The sequence below is a fragment of the Hemicordylus capensis genome, chromosome 1, assembly GCF_027244095.1.
Source record: "Hemicordylus capensis ecotype Gifberg chromosome 1, rHemCap1.1.pri, whole genome shotgun sequence".
Lineage (NCBI taxonomy): Eukaryota > Metazoa > Chordata > Lepidosauria > Squamata > Cordylidae > Hemicordylus > Hemicordylus capensis.
Window position 1 is genome coordinate 17,441,395 of NC_069657.1, and position 15,328 is coordinate 17,456,722.

The following is a 15,328-nucleotide window of genomic DNA, read 5'->3' on the forward strand; positions in this document are numbered from 1 at the left end:
AGGCGGCCTGTAGCCCTCTGACTAGTAGCCGTTGATAGCCCTCTCCTCCATGAGGTAGCCCCAGATGATGGGCTACAACTTCCATCATCCCTGCCACATTGGCAACATCTGGGGACCCACGTTTGAGAATGCCTGCTTTACTCTTTGAACAGGCACAATCCAAGTGAGGTCAGGGGTGAGCAGGCTACCTTGGCTCCCCCGTGGTTGCTGAACTACAACTCCCATCATCCCCAGCCATAACAATTTGTGGCTGGGTGGGGATGATGCGAGTTGGAGTATCTGCTTTATCTATCAAAAAAGGTGCAGCCGTAGGGACGTCCTGTGGGACGTCCTGCTATGCAAAAAGGCTGCCTGACTTTAAAGCACTGGACAGCTTAGGTCCGGGTTACCTTACAGAGCGCCTTCTTCTGCATGATCCCCACCGCATGTTAAGGTCACCTGAGGAGGTCTGTCTCCAGTTACCACCGGTACATCTGGTGGCAATTCAGAGGCGGGGCCTTCTCTATAGCTGCTCCTGGGCTGTGGAATACACACCCGGCAGAAATCCATAATCTGAATTCATTGTTGGCTTTCAGGAGAGCCCTTAAAGTCCTATTTGGTCCTCTGTTTGGCCTGTTTTCCAGGGTTTTTAAACTGTTTTAAATGTTTTAATTGTTAATGGTTTTATGCTTTTTTTAAACAAAAAAGTTCTGTAATGATTGTTTTTAAAAGGATTGATTTGTGGGTTTTATTTTTATCGTTGGCACCACCCAGAGCCGTTTTGATGGGGCGGCATGCACAAATAAATAAATAAATAAATACATAGCAATAATAAATATGTAAACAGGCAGAATGAAATTGTTGTTCTACAACCCTGGAAGGCAATCAATCAATATCCCCTCCTTCACTGAGCAACAACTAGAAGCAGTATCAGAGCAGCATTGACTAACAAAATAGCAGGTTTTAATAGCGGTGAAGTATCCTCAAAATTTAACAAGCCACAACTCGGCTTTTTTGGGGGGATGGACAGGGCACAATGGAGATCTACACTCATCAGATAAACCAAGGGTTCCCAACCAGTGGCGCTCCAGATGGTGCTGAACATCTGGAGTACCTATCACCCCCAGCTGCCGTTTATTGTGGCTGGGGATGATGGAAGTTGTAATCCAGCAACATCTGGAGTGCCAGTGGTTGGGAACCCCTGAGATAACGCCCCCCCTTTAATTTTCAGTTCAGAAGCAACAAGGTGGAGGTGAGCAGAGATAACCTGCTCAGAAAGGTGTAAGGGTTGGGGAGAAGGACAGGGAAATGGAGTAATGACTGTCCTTCCCATTGTTGGGGACCCCCTTACCCCAACATTGGACCCAGAGGTACCAACCCAGAATTATATGGAATTCAGGCCTGTGTCTGATTCCATTTTATTAAGAGATCAATTAATGCCTGAACTCAAGGTGAACTGACCAGTACATGACTATCTCTGCTAACTGCTCTGTGAAAGAAGAGGCAATCCTGCATTGTATTGTGAATGGGTACTCACAGAAGGCCAGGCCCGAGCCATCCATATGCTAAAATTTAACTCACTATCAGATAATGCCTGTGGAAGAGGCCAGAAGCTGAGCTCCCCTTTCCTCCTGCCAGAAGTCTATGTTAATCCTTGTCAATAATGGCTCTGCCCTGCCCAAAGGGGATACTCAATTGCTGTCTATAGAAATTCCACTCTAGGAAAACACTCATAGATTAAATTCTTTTTTATTAACACCTTCTGGGACCAAGCACCAGAAATCTGGGGACAAGAGAAGATGCCCATTTGCAGCTCAGAGATGCAGATTGCTTTGGGCCAAACAGAATATCCCCTCCCCTAAATAGCAACTAAGAGAATATTATTATTTTTTCTTGTTTACACAGTCAGACAGGTGTTATTGACTGGTTTGTTTTATCCAGACATCGAGCCCAAGGACCTGGGATGGCTGAATTTTATTGTCAATTGTTATAGATAGGGGACCCGGTCCGGTTCTCCAAAATCCGAGGTGTAAATAGTATTGATTCTGGACTCTTGGGAAAAGTCGTTTTGAATACTTTTTAAAGCTCGTTATATATTAAATCCCAATAACCTCTCGATAGGGAAGTCTTGACTTTTCACTGCGCAGCAGAAGTCACAGACAGTTCCTGTCCATGGACAGAGTTCCTGCTTGTTCCCCCACGGCTATAGCAGCAAACTCTCAGATGGCTCTTGAGCTAAGATCTGCTTGTTAGGCAAAGCTTGCTGACTCCGTCCAGTAAGCCTCATTCTTTATAGTTGTATCTTCCTTTGATCTCCATAGAGTCTATTCAAAATACCCTCACCTTTCCTGGGTCCCCAAAAGGTGACAATTTGCTGTTACCTTCTGGATATTGTCTTTTAATTATTCAGGATATCAGCTCAGTCCACGGTGATCTGAATCCCATGAGAGCCAGCGTGGTGTAGTGGTTAGAGTGCTGGACTAGGACCAGGGAGACCTGAGTTCAAACCCCCATTCAGCCATGATACTAGCTCGGTAACTCTGAGCCAGTCACTTCTCTCTCAGCCGAACATAGGAAACATAGGAAACTGCCATATACTGAGTCAGACCAGTGGTCTATCTAGCTCAGTATTGTCTTCACAGACTGGCAGCGGCTTCTCCAAGGTTGCAGGCAGGAATCTCTCTCAGCCCTATGCTTTGGTAGTTTGTTGGTTCAATAAAAAAAATCTTGCCCTATCTTGGAGAAGCCAGGGAGGGAACTTGAAACCTTCTGCTCTTCCCAGAGCAGCTTCATCCCCTGGGGGGAATATCTTGCAGTGCTCACACATCAAGTCTCCCATTCATATGCAACCAGGGCAGACCCTGCTTAGCTATGGGGACAAGTCATGCTTGCTACCACAAAACCAGCTCTCCTCTCCTCCCTACTAATCACTGCCATCCCTCTCCTAAGCCCTTCCTCCTTCCTTCTTTCTCTGCTTCTCTCTAAATGTTTTATTAGGATTTGTTAGATTATTAGACAGCTGTAATTACTGATTGCACACACACGTTAGTTAGGCACATGGCACCACACCTTGAATTGGAAACATGTCTTTAATTTGGATGATTTGATCCTGATGAACAACTTTCTATAATAAAGCCCACTGAACTTTCTGAGTGTGTGTCTCTGTCTAAGCGCCCTGATCCTACATAGTCATGTATAAAAGAACTGGTCACTTTGTGACACCGATGAAAGAAGCCTAATTTTGTATGCTAGCTTTCTGAGCATATCTAGTATACAGATCAGGCTTGGTTCACAACACCAAAATCATGCATGGTGTGGAGAAAGTGGAAAGAGGGAAATTCTTCTCCCTCTCCCATAACACGAGAACCAGGGGTCGTCCCATGAAATTGATTGCCGGGAAATCTAGGACCAACAAACGGAAGTACCTTTTCACACAACGCGTAATCCACTTGTGGAATTCTCTGCCACAAGATGTGGTGACAGCCATCAACCTGGATGGCTTTAAGGAGGGTTTGGATAACTTCATGGAGGAGAGGTCTATCAACGGCTACTAGTCGGCAGGCTGTGGGCCACCTCCAGGCTTCAGAGGCAGGATGCTTCCGAATACCAGTTGCAGGGGAGTAACAGCAGGAGAGAGGGCATGCCCTCAACTCCTGCCTGTGGCTTCCAGCAGCATCTGGTGGGCCACTGTGCGAAACAGGATGCTGGACTAGATGGGCCTTGGACCTGATCCAGCAGGGCTGTTCTTATGACTGTGGAAGACCTTCTAGGTTAAAGCTAAAAGGCAATTTACTTGAAAATATCTATGCTGACCTCAACAGTCAACAAGATACCAATCAAACACACAACTTCAAAGCCTGTGGACCAAATAGCGCTCACTATCCAAGCCAAAAAGCTCACCTCCCGTCAGCTCACACTTAGCACATGGTTTTAAACCATTTGCATGTGAAGGCACCAGAGGGCGGCAGAGAGCCACACTGGGGAAGCCATGGGTTGTGAGGCAAACCAGTGTATGAGAATGCAAACATCTGCAATGCAACACATGCATTTAAGCAAGGGTGACCTAGTAAGACCTTGCAATCTCTCCCCACTGCCCCCCACCCTGGCTAATGAGAATGTCTTGGCTGGCTGGGTTTCAAGAAGCACAAAGTCCCGTGAGTGAAAAGAAAAGAAAAACCGGTGTAGCATTGCGGCTATGAGACGGAGCTATGAATCAGAAGCCCCAGTTCAAATCTCATGTCTCCAAGAACTCACTAGATGATGGCCTAAGGCAAGCTCCCATCTGCAAGGAGGAGATCATAAAACCCATTGCCCTTAGAGGGCTGCAGTCACGATTACAGTGCTCAGGTGCACATATAGTCTAATGTCAAGAATCATTATGATCAAAGACTCCAGTGCAGGAAAGGTTTGCGTAAGCATGGAAGAAAGTGATGATGATTTGATGGAGGAGAATCAAAACAAGAGTAGGACCACTGACACTGTCACAAAAGAAGGAGTGAGCTCTGGAGTTGTGGGCTTCTTCAGATGGATGCTAAGCAAAACCCAGAACACTTTGCTTTGGGCAGGGATGGGCGGGAGTAGATAACTAGGTGAGTGCACTAGGTAAGACTTCCCAGTTTGGCTTCTGTGGATGCTTTGCCTAGCACACCACCAAAAGTAAACCTTCAGTTTTGCAGCTACCATCTCTCTCTGTACCTGCTCACGGCCTTGCAAGGTACTTGTGTGGCCTTGCTTAGTACTGGAGAGAGATCTGAATGACTAGATTTTAATTAATTTATTTAAAAATGAGGGTGGGGGAGAGAGAAGCAGCCATTATGGTCTGTGTGTCCAGGTAGGCCCCCATAACAGAATTCCACCTTGCAGAAGCTGATTTAATTTAGTCTGCATAAAGCCACCTATACACCAGGCTGCAGACTTTTGTCAAGCTCTCTCACACTCTGATTTGCTTTAAAAAATAAAATTAAAAAATCAGCCTGAAGCAAAGTCCTATAGAACCTGGAAGTCTGCTCATTATGCTGTAGTATTTTAGTTGGTCCTAAAAGGTATTGCCCTACACTGTTGTTGTTTTCCCCCACTAATGGACCAACGCGGCTACATATGATTTTTAAGGAAGGAAGGGGTGGTTGAGAATCTTTCAAAGCAGCATATATAGGACATCTAGAACACGTGACACTGCCTTACACCAAGTCAGATCACTGGCTCCTCTAGCCCAGAATGGTCAACACTGACTACTCTCTAGCATCTGCAGGCTGGAATCCAGCACCAAGCTCTGCACGGTAAGCCCCAATGCTTTCTAATGGGGCTCAGGCATAATGGAACTTGGGTGTGCAGGAGTGTAATACAGGGAACAATGTGCCAGAGAATTCTACTGCACAAGCCCCACTGAAATGAATAGGACTTGTGCAAGAGAACTGCCAAACACAGGGCACTCCAAGAGCGAATCTTCTGTAAATGGAGGTTTCTTGTTTTAAAAACTGGGCAATTTATGCACCAAACATTTAGGTATTAATGCTTTGTCCAAGAATTACATGGCATGTGGCATATCTGCACTACCAACTTAGATGGTTTGATAGAATTTCACCGCCATGGCTACCTCCCAAAGAATTCTGGGATTTGTAGTCTAGGGGGGTCTTGAGAATTCTGTTAGAGATCTTGAGTCCCCTGTAAGGAACTACAATCCCCAGGGCTCCCTGGACAGACGAAATAGCTCTTAAACCAATGTGCTGTAGATGTACCCAGAGCCTTAGAAGGCAGATTGTGAAAAGACTGGCCGGTATTAAACACCACATCGTAGCCATATAGCTATACATACCTTTTTCTCATACACATCTTGCCATACGATGCCAGCAAAAAATTTGTGTTGCATAATCTCCTTGGCATCATCCGGTCCGCCACCTAACCTGTTGGGAGAAAAGGGACCACTAACGCTTAATCCAGCGTCCATTTTATAATTCTATGTCCTGCATGGCTTCCAATGTATCATTTGGCAATAATCACTTTGCCCAGTATAAATATGACACATTTCCAGGCAATAATGCAGACATACAGGATATAAACCATGGGGTGGAGATGGTTCCTCTTCCATGTTTTCTACATCAACTAGCACAGATTTCAAGCTATGGACACATTAAGCAGCATTAACAGGAAGAGCTACTTTAGTCTGCTGCCATTTACGAATCAGCATTAAGAAGTAGTTTTGAAACGGCAAGATCAAACAAGCAACCTGAAGAGCAGTGCAGCCTTCAATTAAGAAAACAGATTAGATTTTATAGGGAGGATTAGATTTTATGGGGACAAAGTGCTCTGTAATCTTCATTTGCTCCATAAGGTTCCATTTCCCCACTTTCTATAAAAAGGTAGATAACGGAGCTGTTAAAGTGGTTGATTGTGTAGTTAGTAGAAACATCGCCAGGGTACACGGACAGTCAGATGGCATACAAGACATTTTACTGTTCCTTTCGAAGGACTCTCAGAAACAGATTCAAAACGTGCTGTTTCTGTCATGGTGAGGTCTTTTCACAGGATTGTAATTCCTCAGAATACATGCAGGGGAACTGCTTCTGTGAAAACAGTCCCTTAATGTTTTTTTAAAAATCCCTGCAAACAGAAGGATAGCATATTAGAGCGAATGGCTGGGTTAGCGTTCCAAGTACAGGGTGGGCGATGCGGCTGTACTTTCAATGAAGCTTCCTTCCTTCCTTCCCATTGCTTGCATGCATGCTTGCACATGCACGCATGCACATGAATGAGTGCACGCACACACACACACACACACACACACACACACACACACACACAGAGGCACACACCCTCTGAACATTCTGAAATGCTACAGTCCCATGAGAGAGGGCTGTACCATGTCAAAACCAGCAAGTACAACCTGTTAACTTGCTTTATGAATTATTGTATTTTTATGCATTCTTTCATCTTCTAGATCATTTTACATTGTTCAGATTGTATGTTTTAAATCACCTACAGATAAACAAACTTGTCAGAAAGCAGGCTAGGATCTCCTTCAACACTGTTGTTTGGTTTCTTATTTGTACTGAAAATAGTGGGCTTATCCCTTGCGTTCTCCCTTATTCTAAAGGATCTCAGGAGAGCACACACAGAATTTTCCTGCTTTTACCCTTACAATAACCCTCTACAGTAGACGAAGTTCAGAGAGAGCGGCCCAGTGTAGATATCACATCCCAATCCAACAAACCATGGTTTGTCAGGTCAGGAATACATGGTGTATTCGTGCACTTATTTCCCCTTTTCCTCCTGCCCTTGAGTACCTGGCTTAAGACAAAGCTATGTGGTTGTTCAAACAACACCCTGAGCATTACCTGTACATTGCAGTATCAAGCTGTGGTTTGCCACCCTAATTCAGAGACAGCTCTCAAACCACAGTTTCCCGATCAACACGCCACGGCAAACAGTGATTTCAAGAGCAAGAAATCTTGCATTAAGCTGAGTGTGTGAGGGGAGGAGGAGAAGCAAGCAAGCTAATGGCACCTTCCTGATCCAACAAATCATAGTCTGACGAACTGCAAATGCAACACACAAACCGGGTCAGTGACTTGGGATAGCAAGCTACATAGCTGAGAGGGGAGCTGAGTCCAGGTTTCCAAATCTCTAGCCTCTATACCAGAGATTCTCAAAGTTGGGTCCCCAGATGTTATTGGACTTCAACTCCCATAATCCCCAACCAAAGGCCACTAGGGCTGGGGATTATGGGAGTTGAAGTCCAATAACATCTGGGGACCCAACCTTGAGAATCCCTGCTCTATACCACACTGGCACTCCATGTTTGAGTTATCTCTTTTAACCCAAGCCACTAGATCCATGGCATGCCCCGTACATGGTGTTCAGATCTGAACACCTCATGCGATGCAACAAGGTGACCTGACCACATGTCCTCTCTTTAGTGGAGAGAATCCCATCAAGTAATAACTGTGTGCAACGTTTTAGGTGCTTGAGGGGAATGAGGTCAGTGCATAGGAACATGGGAAGCTGCCTTATACTGAGTTGGACCATTGGTCCAGCTAGCTCAGTATTCTCTACCCTGCCTGGCAGTAGCTCTCCAAGGTTTCAGGCAGGGGTCTCTCCCAGCCCTACTGGGAGATGGCAGGAAGTGAAGCTGCACACAAGCAAATGCCCTACTACTGAGCTACAGTCCCTTCCCCTAAGGGGAATTTCTCACAGCGCCCCCATGTGGTCACCCATCCAAATGCAAACCGAGGTGGATCTCACCCTACTTAGCAAAAGGGACAATTCATGCTCGCTACCACAAGACCAGCCCTTTCCCGCTAGGGACAGCACCCAGTCCTGCAAGGAAAAAGCAGTGCCCAGTTCCAAGAGCATGCCCCAAATCTGAGAAGAGACCAGATGTCAAAGCCTCACCTTTGCTTCGGATCCTTCTTCAGCAAGCCGGAGAGAAGAGATTTCGCTTCTGGTGACAAGGTGCGCGGAAACCTAATCTCTTCCATGAGGATGAGCTCGAAGAGCTTCTCGTGGTCCTGGTTGTAGAAAGGGAGCCGCCCACACATCATTTCATACATGACGACTCCTAAGCCCCACCAGTCCACTGCACGGCCATAGTCGTTATCTTCCAACACCTACAAAAGGGCAACGTCAGAGCTTTCGGTCAATGGGATCTGGATCATATCCTAATGACTTACATTATTAATTAATTAATTAATAATTAATTAATTACAAATAGATGTAGATGTGTGATTCTCATCTCATTACATCTATTTGGTTTCTGTTTCTTGCATACCGTCCATTCACGTCAAGGGATGGGACCCAAACCTTGTGGTCACTGCAGACTGCCACTTTAGCAAGCACTTGCTGTCCTTCCCCCCACAGGAGATCACTCAACTCACACAAGAAGAGAGCGAAGGACACGCCTCCCTTCCTCAAACCGCCCAGCCTGTTTCATTCCAGGCCATGCATCATCTTTCTAACGGCTCCAGGCTGAGACCATAAATGTTCTTGGGTTACCAAGCCAGCCGTAAGGTGCCAACACTCATTAGAAGCTATTCCAAGTGGGAATAACAGCATTGACAAAGTCTTGTGGCACCCAGAAGGCCACACATTTATTGAAGCAGACATTTTTGTCAACCATGAAACGTTTTTGCTACCTTTAAGGTGCCACAAGACTCCTTGTTTTTCCTGCAGCAGAAGCCCTATTCACACATTAATTTTCAAGCACAGTCCATGCACAGCATGGATTAACCCTGCTAACTGAGCTAACTTTACCCCTGCTAACTAAGCAAAGAGGCACCTTTTAAAGTGGTGATTCTCTTATATTTAGCAGGGGGAGAGCAACTGGCCCTGTCCAGCCCCAGCACAGCATTCCTCCAGTGGCTGTTGCTGGTATCTGCCTTAGGTTTCTTTTTAGATTGTGAGCCTTTTGGGGACAGGGGGACCATCTTATTTATGTATTATTTATTTTTCTATATAAACTGCTTCGAGAACTTGGGTTGAAGAATGGTATATAAATCTCTGTAGTAGTAGTAGTAGTAGTAGTAGTAGTAGTAGTAGTAGTAGCAGCAGCAGCAGTAGCAGCAGCATTCACATGTGCAGATCTGTACACATGTATGGCCAGCCACACATTCCATTCATGTGCCGTAGTGTACTTCCTCCCAATATCCTGCATTTAAGGGGAACTCTATGGATCACTCTATGGATGCGAAAGCTGGACTTTGAAGAAGCAAGGTAGAAAAAGCATTGACGCTTTTGAACTTTGGTGCTGGAGAAGACTTTTGAGGACACCATGGACAGCCAGGGAAACAAACAAATGGATCATAGAACAAATCAATCCAGAATTTCTACTCGAGGCACAAATAACCAGGCTCATACTTTGGACACATTATGCAAAGACCCAGCTCCCTTGAGAAGTCCATAATGCTGAGAAAAGTTGATGGAAAGAGGAGAAGAGGACGACCAGCAGCAAGGTAGATGTACCCAATTTCAACAGCAATGAATGCACCACTGAGAGACCTTAAGAGCCAAGTTGAAGGCAGATCATCCTGGAGAGAATCTATCTATGTGGTCGCTAAGAGTCGACACCGAATTGACGGAACTTTTAATTTTAAAAGGTTCACTTTTAAAAGGAACGTAGAGTCATCCACACAAAAATACAAGTACAGGCACTTGTATGGACATAAAATGTAACAACGGACAAGGGCTAAAACTAACATGGCTGTCCCTCTGGAAGTTATTCCAAATACAGAGTTCTCAGATACTTTATCTGTTACAGGTTTAAAGCTGCATTCCAAAGTACTGAATGCAATGCACAAGCACCACCAGTTATATTATGCATCCCAGTAGGAAAGGAGCCAATAAGGTGAGGGGAAATAATGGACTGAGCTTCAGAGGGCAGAGCTTCTGTGCCCTGAAAACTGGAATATCCGTCAAAGAGCTGACCTGGAAGCTGGACTCATTGCAAAGATTGGCATCCCAGCAGCAGGTTTCCCACCCACCCCATCCGCATTGTTTGGAACAATTTACTGTGTTCATTTGAGCCGTCACATGGTTAGGTTTTCCTGTCCTCACTGGCAGAAGCCACTGACATGGGCCATGGGTGAGGACACACACAATGCAGTGGCTCCCACACACAGGGCGAGTGTGCTTCAAAACAATGCAGTCCGGCCGGGAAACTTGCCAGTAGTCCTGGTGAGACGACTGTCTGGACTGGCTCAAAGAGACAAACATGTATTTGATTAACTCTGCCTTCCACAGTTACTGCCCACAAGTTTTGCCCACTTCCGATGGATCAGGCACGAGCAACCAGGGAGAGGACCTTAACAGTAGGGATGTGCACGGAACCGGTTTGGAGGCCCTTTATAGAGTGCGTGCCGAGTACTTTCAGCCGAGGAGGACTGATTCTGCTGCCCCACCAGAAACTTTTTAAATGGAGTGCTGGCGGGGGAAACGTGGCAGCAGGGGTGAGGGGTAAGGGCACCCTCCCCTGCCCTTAAAGGTATGCCCCCTTCCTTTAGGAACATAGGAGGTTGCCATATACTGAGTCAGACCATTGGTCTATCTAGCTCAGGATTGTCTTCACAGACTGACAGCGGCTTCTCCAAGGTTGCAGGCAGGAATCTCTCGCAGCCCTATCTTGGAGAAGCCAGAGAGAGAACTTGGAACCTTCTGCTCTTCCCAGAGTGGCTCCATCCCCTGATGGGAATCTCTTCCAGTGCTCACACTTCTAGTCTCCCATTCATAAGCAACCAGGGCGGACCCTGCTTAGCTAAGGGGACAAGTCATGCTTCCTACCACAAGACCAGCTCTCCTTTGAACCTCCTCCCGCTGGTTCCATGCACATCCCTACTTGTGGCGGCACTTCCTTTACAGAATGACTTCTCCAGTCAGGTGAGGAAAGTACCAATACCTGTATCATTCCAACAACAGGTTAACACTTAAAATCATAGTGGATTTTATTGATGCTTATACTTAGTTCATCCTCTTCCGTTTCAGGGTTGTAAGATGATGTTTTTCACTTATTCTAATTGATTTTATTATTATTATTTATTTGATTTACATACTGCCCTTCCAACAATGGCTCAGGACAGTTTTATTGCTATATACTTGTTCTTTATAGGACACACACTGTTATTTCTTTTATTTTTGTGAAGGGCTTTGGATTTCCCACTCCACCCGCAGCACAAAAGAGAAGCACAGAAAGAAAAAACAAATAAATGTTCCCCGACAAGCGACAGGGTTAGCATTGCTCTATAAAGATTTCAGAAGCATAAATTCTCACACCATATTCTGGAGCCACGTCACAGATGACTGGCAATCCAGTATACTGGTTGCTGGGATTAGCAGCTGGAGACCCGTGGGCCAAACTAAGCACAAGGGTGGATGCTATCTGCCCTGTGCCAAGTCGCAGTTGCCAATCTGGGCACTTTCCAGATTAAACCTGAAATGGGGTCATGACGAGTCTGCGATGTGTGATTCCACACTTCCTGTGATGTGACACCACAGTCCCTACGCTGACAGCAGGGTGCTGCTGAGGTGCTGGAGAGGAGAGCTGGTCTTGTGGTAGCAAGCATGACTTGTCCCCATAGCTAAGCAGGGTCTGCCCTGGTTGCATATGAATGGGAGACTTGATGTGTGAGCACTGCAAGATATTCCCCCCAGGGGATGGAGCCGCTCTGGGAAGAGCAGAAGGTTCCAAGTTCCCTCCCTGCCTTCTCCAAGATAGGGCTGAGAGAGATTCCTGCCTGCAACCTTGGAGAAGCCGCTGTCAGTCTGTGAAGACAATACTGAGCTAGATAGACCACTGGTCTGACTCAGTATATGGCAGTTTCCTATGTTCCTATTTCCAATGCCTTGTTTCGAATTTAATCGTTGCAATATAGTGCTATAACATCGTATATCTGGCATTAAAAATTGCTGGTTTTTGGGGTTGTTAGTTTTCACAATACTGCTCCCCCTGCTGGGCACTTTGTGATTCACATTTTGAATGTGATTTGCCTGAATGAAAGCATTTTGCCGCTGTTGAGTGGCTAAACTGGAAAGTGCCTTGGAGACAAAAGATACGGACAAAGCAAGCCAAATATGTTGGCACGCCACATCAGGTGCATAGCAGGTAAACTGCTGTCCTTGTCTCTCCCCCCTACCCCACCCACTTTTTAGAGTGACCCTCCAGGAAAATGAATTGCCAACTGCGGATTTACAGCAAAATAAACACTGTTCCATGGCAAGTATGAGATTATGAACACTGCGGGGGGGTGGGGGTCGGGATACAAGTGCCGCACATAGATATGCAGAATCACATACAGATGCAGAGGTTAGTTCTGTATCAAACCAAGAGGTTCCTCCCATCATCAGACAGCAGAACTGTTAAGACACGCTAAAAAATTCAAAAGGCTTGATCATCATAATGGCATTTGAGGGTATCTTAACCAAACTGGCCAGAAATGTGACAAAACTCTCCCAAGTTACTTCTGACTCTGAACATCCGGGTCCTGCCAACAGTTCTTGAGCTTAAAAAAATCCTGCCACAAGTCCCCACATTTTGGAAACTACCGTTAAACACACACACACACACACACACACACACACACACACACACACACTGGATCTAGTAACAAAGACTTTACCAGAATCTGTCTGAAAGCTTGCACCCCATATTCTTACTGCCTTGAGGGTCCATATTGACAGAAAGGCAGTATACACATCTTTAAAAATCAAAATCAAATGTCAAAGTGGTCTGTTAACTCATCAAGAGAAAGATGGCTCAAACTACAAAACCTGCCTCTCAATCTTTCTAAAGAGGTTATTGTGTGGCGTGTCCAATCCTTGTAACCACTTGCAAGCCTCCATTTTGCCGAAATGCATCAGTCATCATCAGTCATCAAACATCAGTCATCAAACATCAGCAAGCTACTCTGAATGTCCTTTGTAAGAACCAAGACCGCTCCAGAGATCTCACAGCTACAGGAACCTGGAATACCCCGAGAAGAGCCAAGATATCACACTGAAGAGCCAGTTCACGTTAGCTCTTCCCTCGGTCTCCCTGCCTGCACCTTAATGTCTGCTAAGTGCTTATTACTCTGCTTAGGGGGAAGAATTACTGGAACCTGGAAGAGGGCCTGCAGCAGAGAGCCAGAGGCTGCCAGGTATTAGATTACCCCACGCAGGTCTATTTACAGCATCTTCTGCTGGAGGAGTCACACCGAGCGACAGCTGGCTCTGCAGCTGCCCCATATATGTAGAAGAGCAACACAGCTGCTGCGTCTGCCAGGATTCCAGGAGCCAGCCTCATCACCCTTTACGAGCAATCAGGGGGTCGGGCTCCATGCACGGGACGGTGACACGATGCAGGGAGCCCGCGATCGGGAACGGCTGCCCTTTCCCGGTGAACGCACGCTGTTCGTCTTCAGACCCCTCCGAGGGCTTGGCAAAGAGAGAAAACAGACTCCCTGCTCTTCTAGGACAGGGCTTCTCAACCTTTTTGGAGTCATGGACCGGTACATTCTTCGTGTGCAGCTTCCCGGACCAGCAGCTAGTATAGGGGTCACCCCGCTCATCCCAACCCCAGGCCTCGAAAACAATTTTGGGCTGGCAGGGGCCACCATTGGGAGCTCATTTGCAGGCAGCCCTCGTTGCTGGATACTGTTCATCTGAGGAAGCTAAATTAACGTTATCCAGCAATGAGGGCTGCCTGCCGAGAAGTGAGCTCTAGAGAGCTCACCCAGGCTCTGTGGATCTCAGGCCCGGCCCCTCTACGTGTGACGGACCACTACCCTCATGGACTGGTACCCAACTGCTCACGGACCGGTACTGGTCCGCGGACCAGTGGTTGAGAAACACTGTTCTAAGAGGTGCACCAGTAAGAGAAGGAAGGAACACAAACCAAGGGCATTCCTACTTACAAGACTGAAAGGAAGGTTTGTCTAAGGACGTGAATTGCCCCCTTTGCTAAGCAGCATCTGCCCTGGTTTCCATTTGGATGGGTGACTACATGTGAGTGCCGTAAGATATTCTCCTTAGGGGTTGGGGTTACAGCTCAGTGGAAGAGCATCTGCTTGCATGCAGAAGGTCCCCAGTTCACTCCCTGGCATCTGCAGACAGGCCTGGGAGAGACTCCTTCCTGAAACCTTGGAGAGCTGCTGCCAGTCAGTGTGGACAATACTGCTAGATGGACCAATGGTTTGGCTCGGCAGCTTCCTATGTAGCTAGAGGCAAGTTCTCCCCTCCAAAATTAATAAGGTCCCTTGGGACAATCTATACAGATTTCTGTGATCTGAAGTAAGGCTCATTTGGAATGCTCTCCCAGTGGTCATTCGCTCCTCAGACTCCATCACAGTTTTTAGAAAGCTTGTTAAATCTTGGCTTTTTATCTGGGCCTTTACATGATTGTTTTATTGCTGCTTCTGTGTGTTTTTATCTGTGTACAGTTTTTATGTTTGTATTTTATATATTTCAAATCAGATTTGTCATATGTTTAGCTTAATACTTTTAACTGTCATTTTTATTTTTTGTTTTTTAACTTTTATAAACCGCCTTGGGATTGTTTTTAATGAAAGGCGGTATATAAATTTAACAATCAATCAATCAATCAATCAATCAATCAATTTCAAGAAGAAGAAGAAGAGGCAGAGGTGGGTGTTTCATACGTTATGTAGTTATTTTGCAGCAGCTGCAACCTAAGTGACATACACCCAGAGAGACATGCTTTGAGCGAGAGTGCATGGGATCTGAATTTCAGAACTGGGCTCGTATAAAAACCTATCAAGCGATTTTCCAAGCAGCTTGGTTTGCCGAGTCCAACTCCAGATCGAACAGAACAGCGTTCATTCATCAATACTCTGAAGCAACGCAAAGCTACTTCATTTAAACAGCAAGT

General features: G+C 46.0%; 1 protein-coding gene across 6 annotated transcripts in view; it reads right to left on the bottom strand.

Annotated features, from left to right (window-relative positions):
• The window catches only part of AKT1 (AKT serine/threonine kinase 1), a 153,674-nt gene that overhangs the window by 7,998 nt on the left and 130,348 nt on the right, over positions 1 to 15,328 (bottom strand). For all 6 annotated transcript variants that reach the window (XM_053282886.1, XM_053282885.1, XM_053282888.1 and 3 more), the window contains 2 exons: positions 8,368 to 8,582; positions 5,792 to 5,879 (listed from right to left, as the gene is read on the bottom strand). In XM_053282886.1, the coding sequence (XP_053138861.1) occupies positions 5,792 to 5,879; positions 8,368 to 8,582 (303 nt within the window). The remainder of the gene's footprint in view (positions 1 to 5,791; positions 5,880 to 8,367; positions 8,583 to 15,328) is intronic.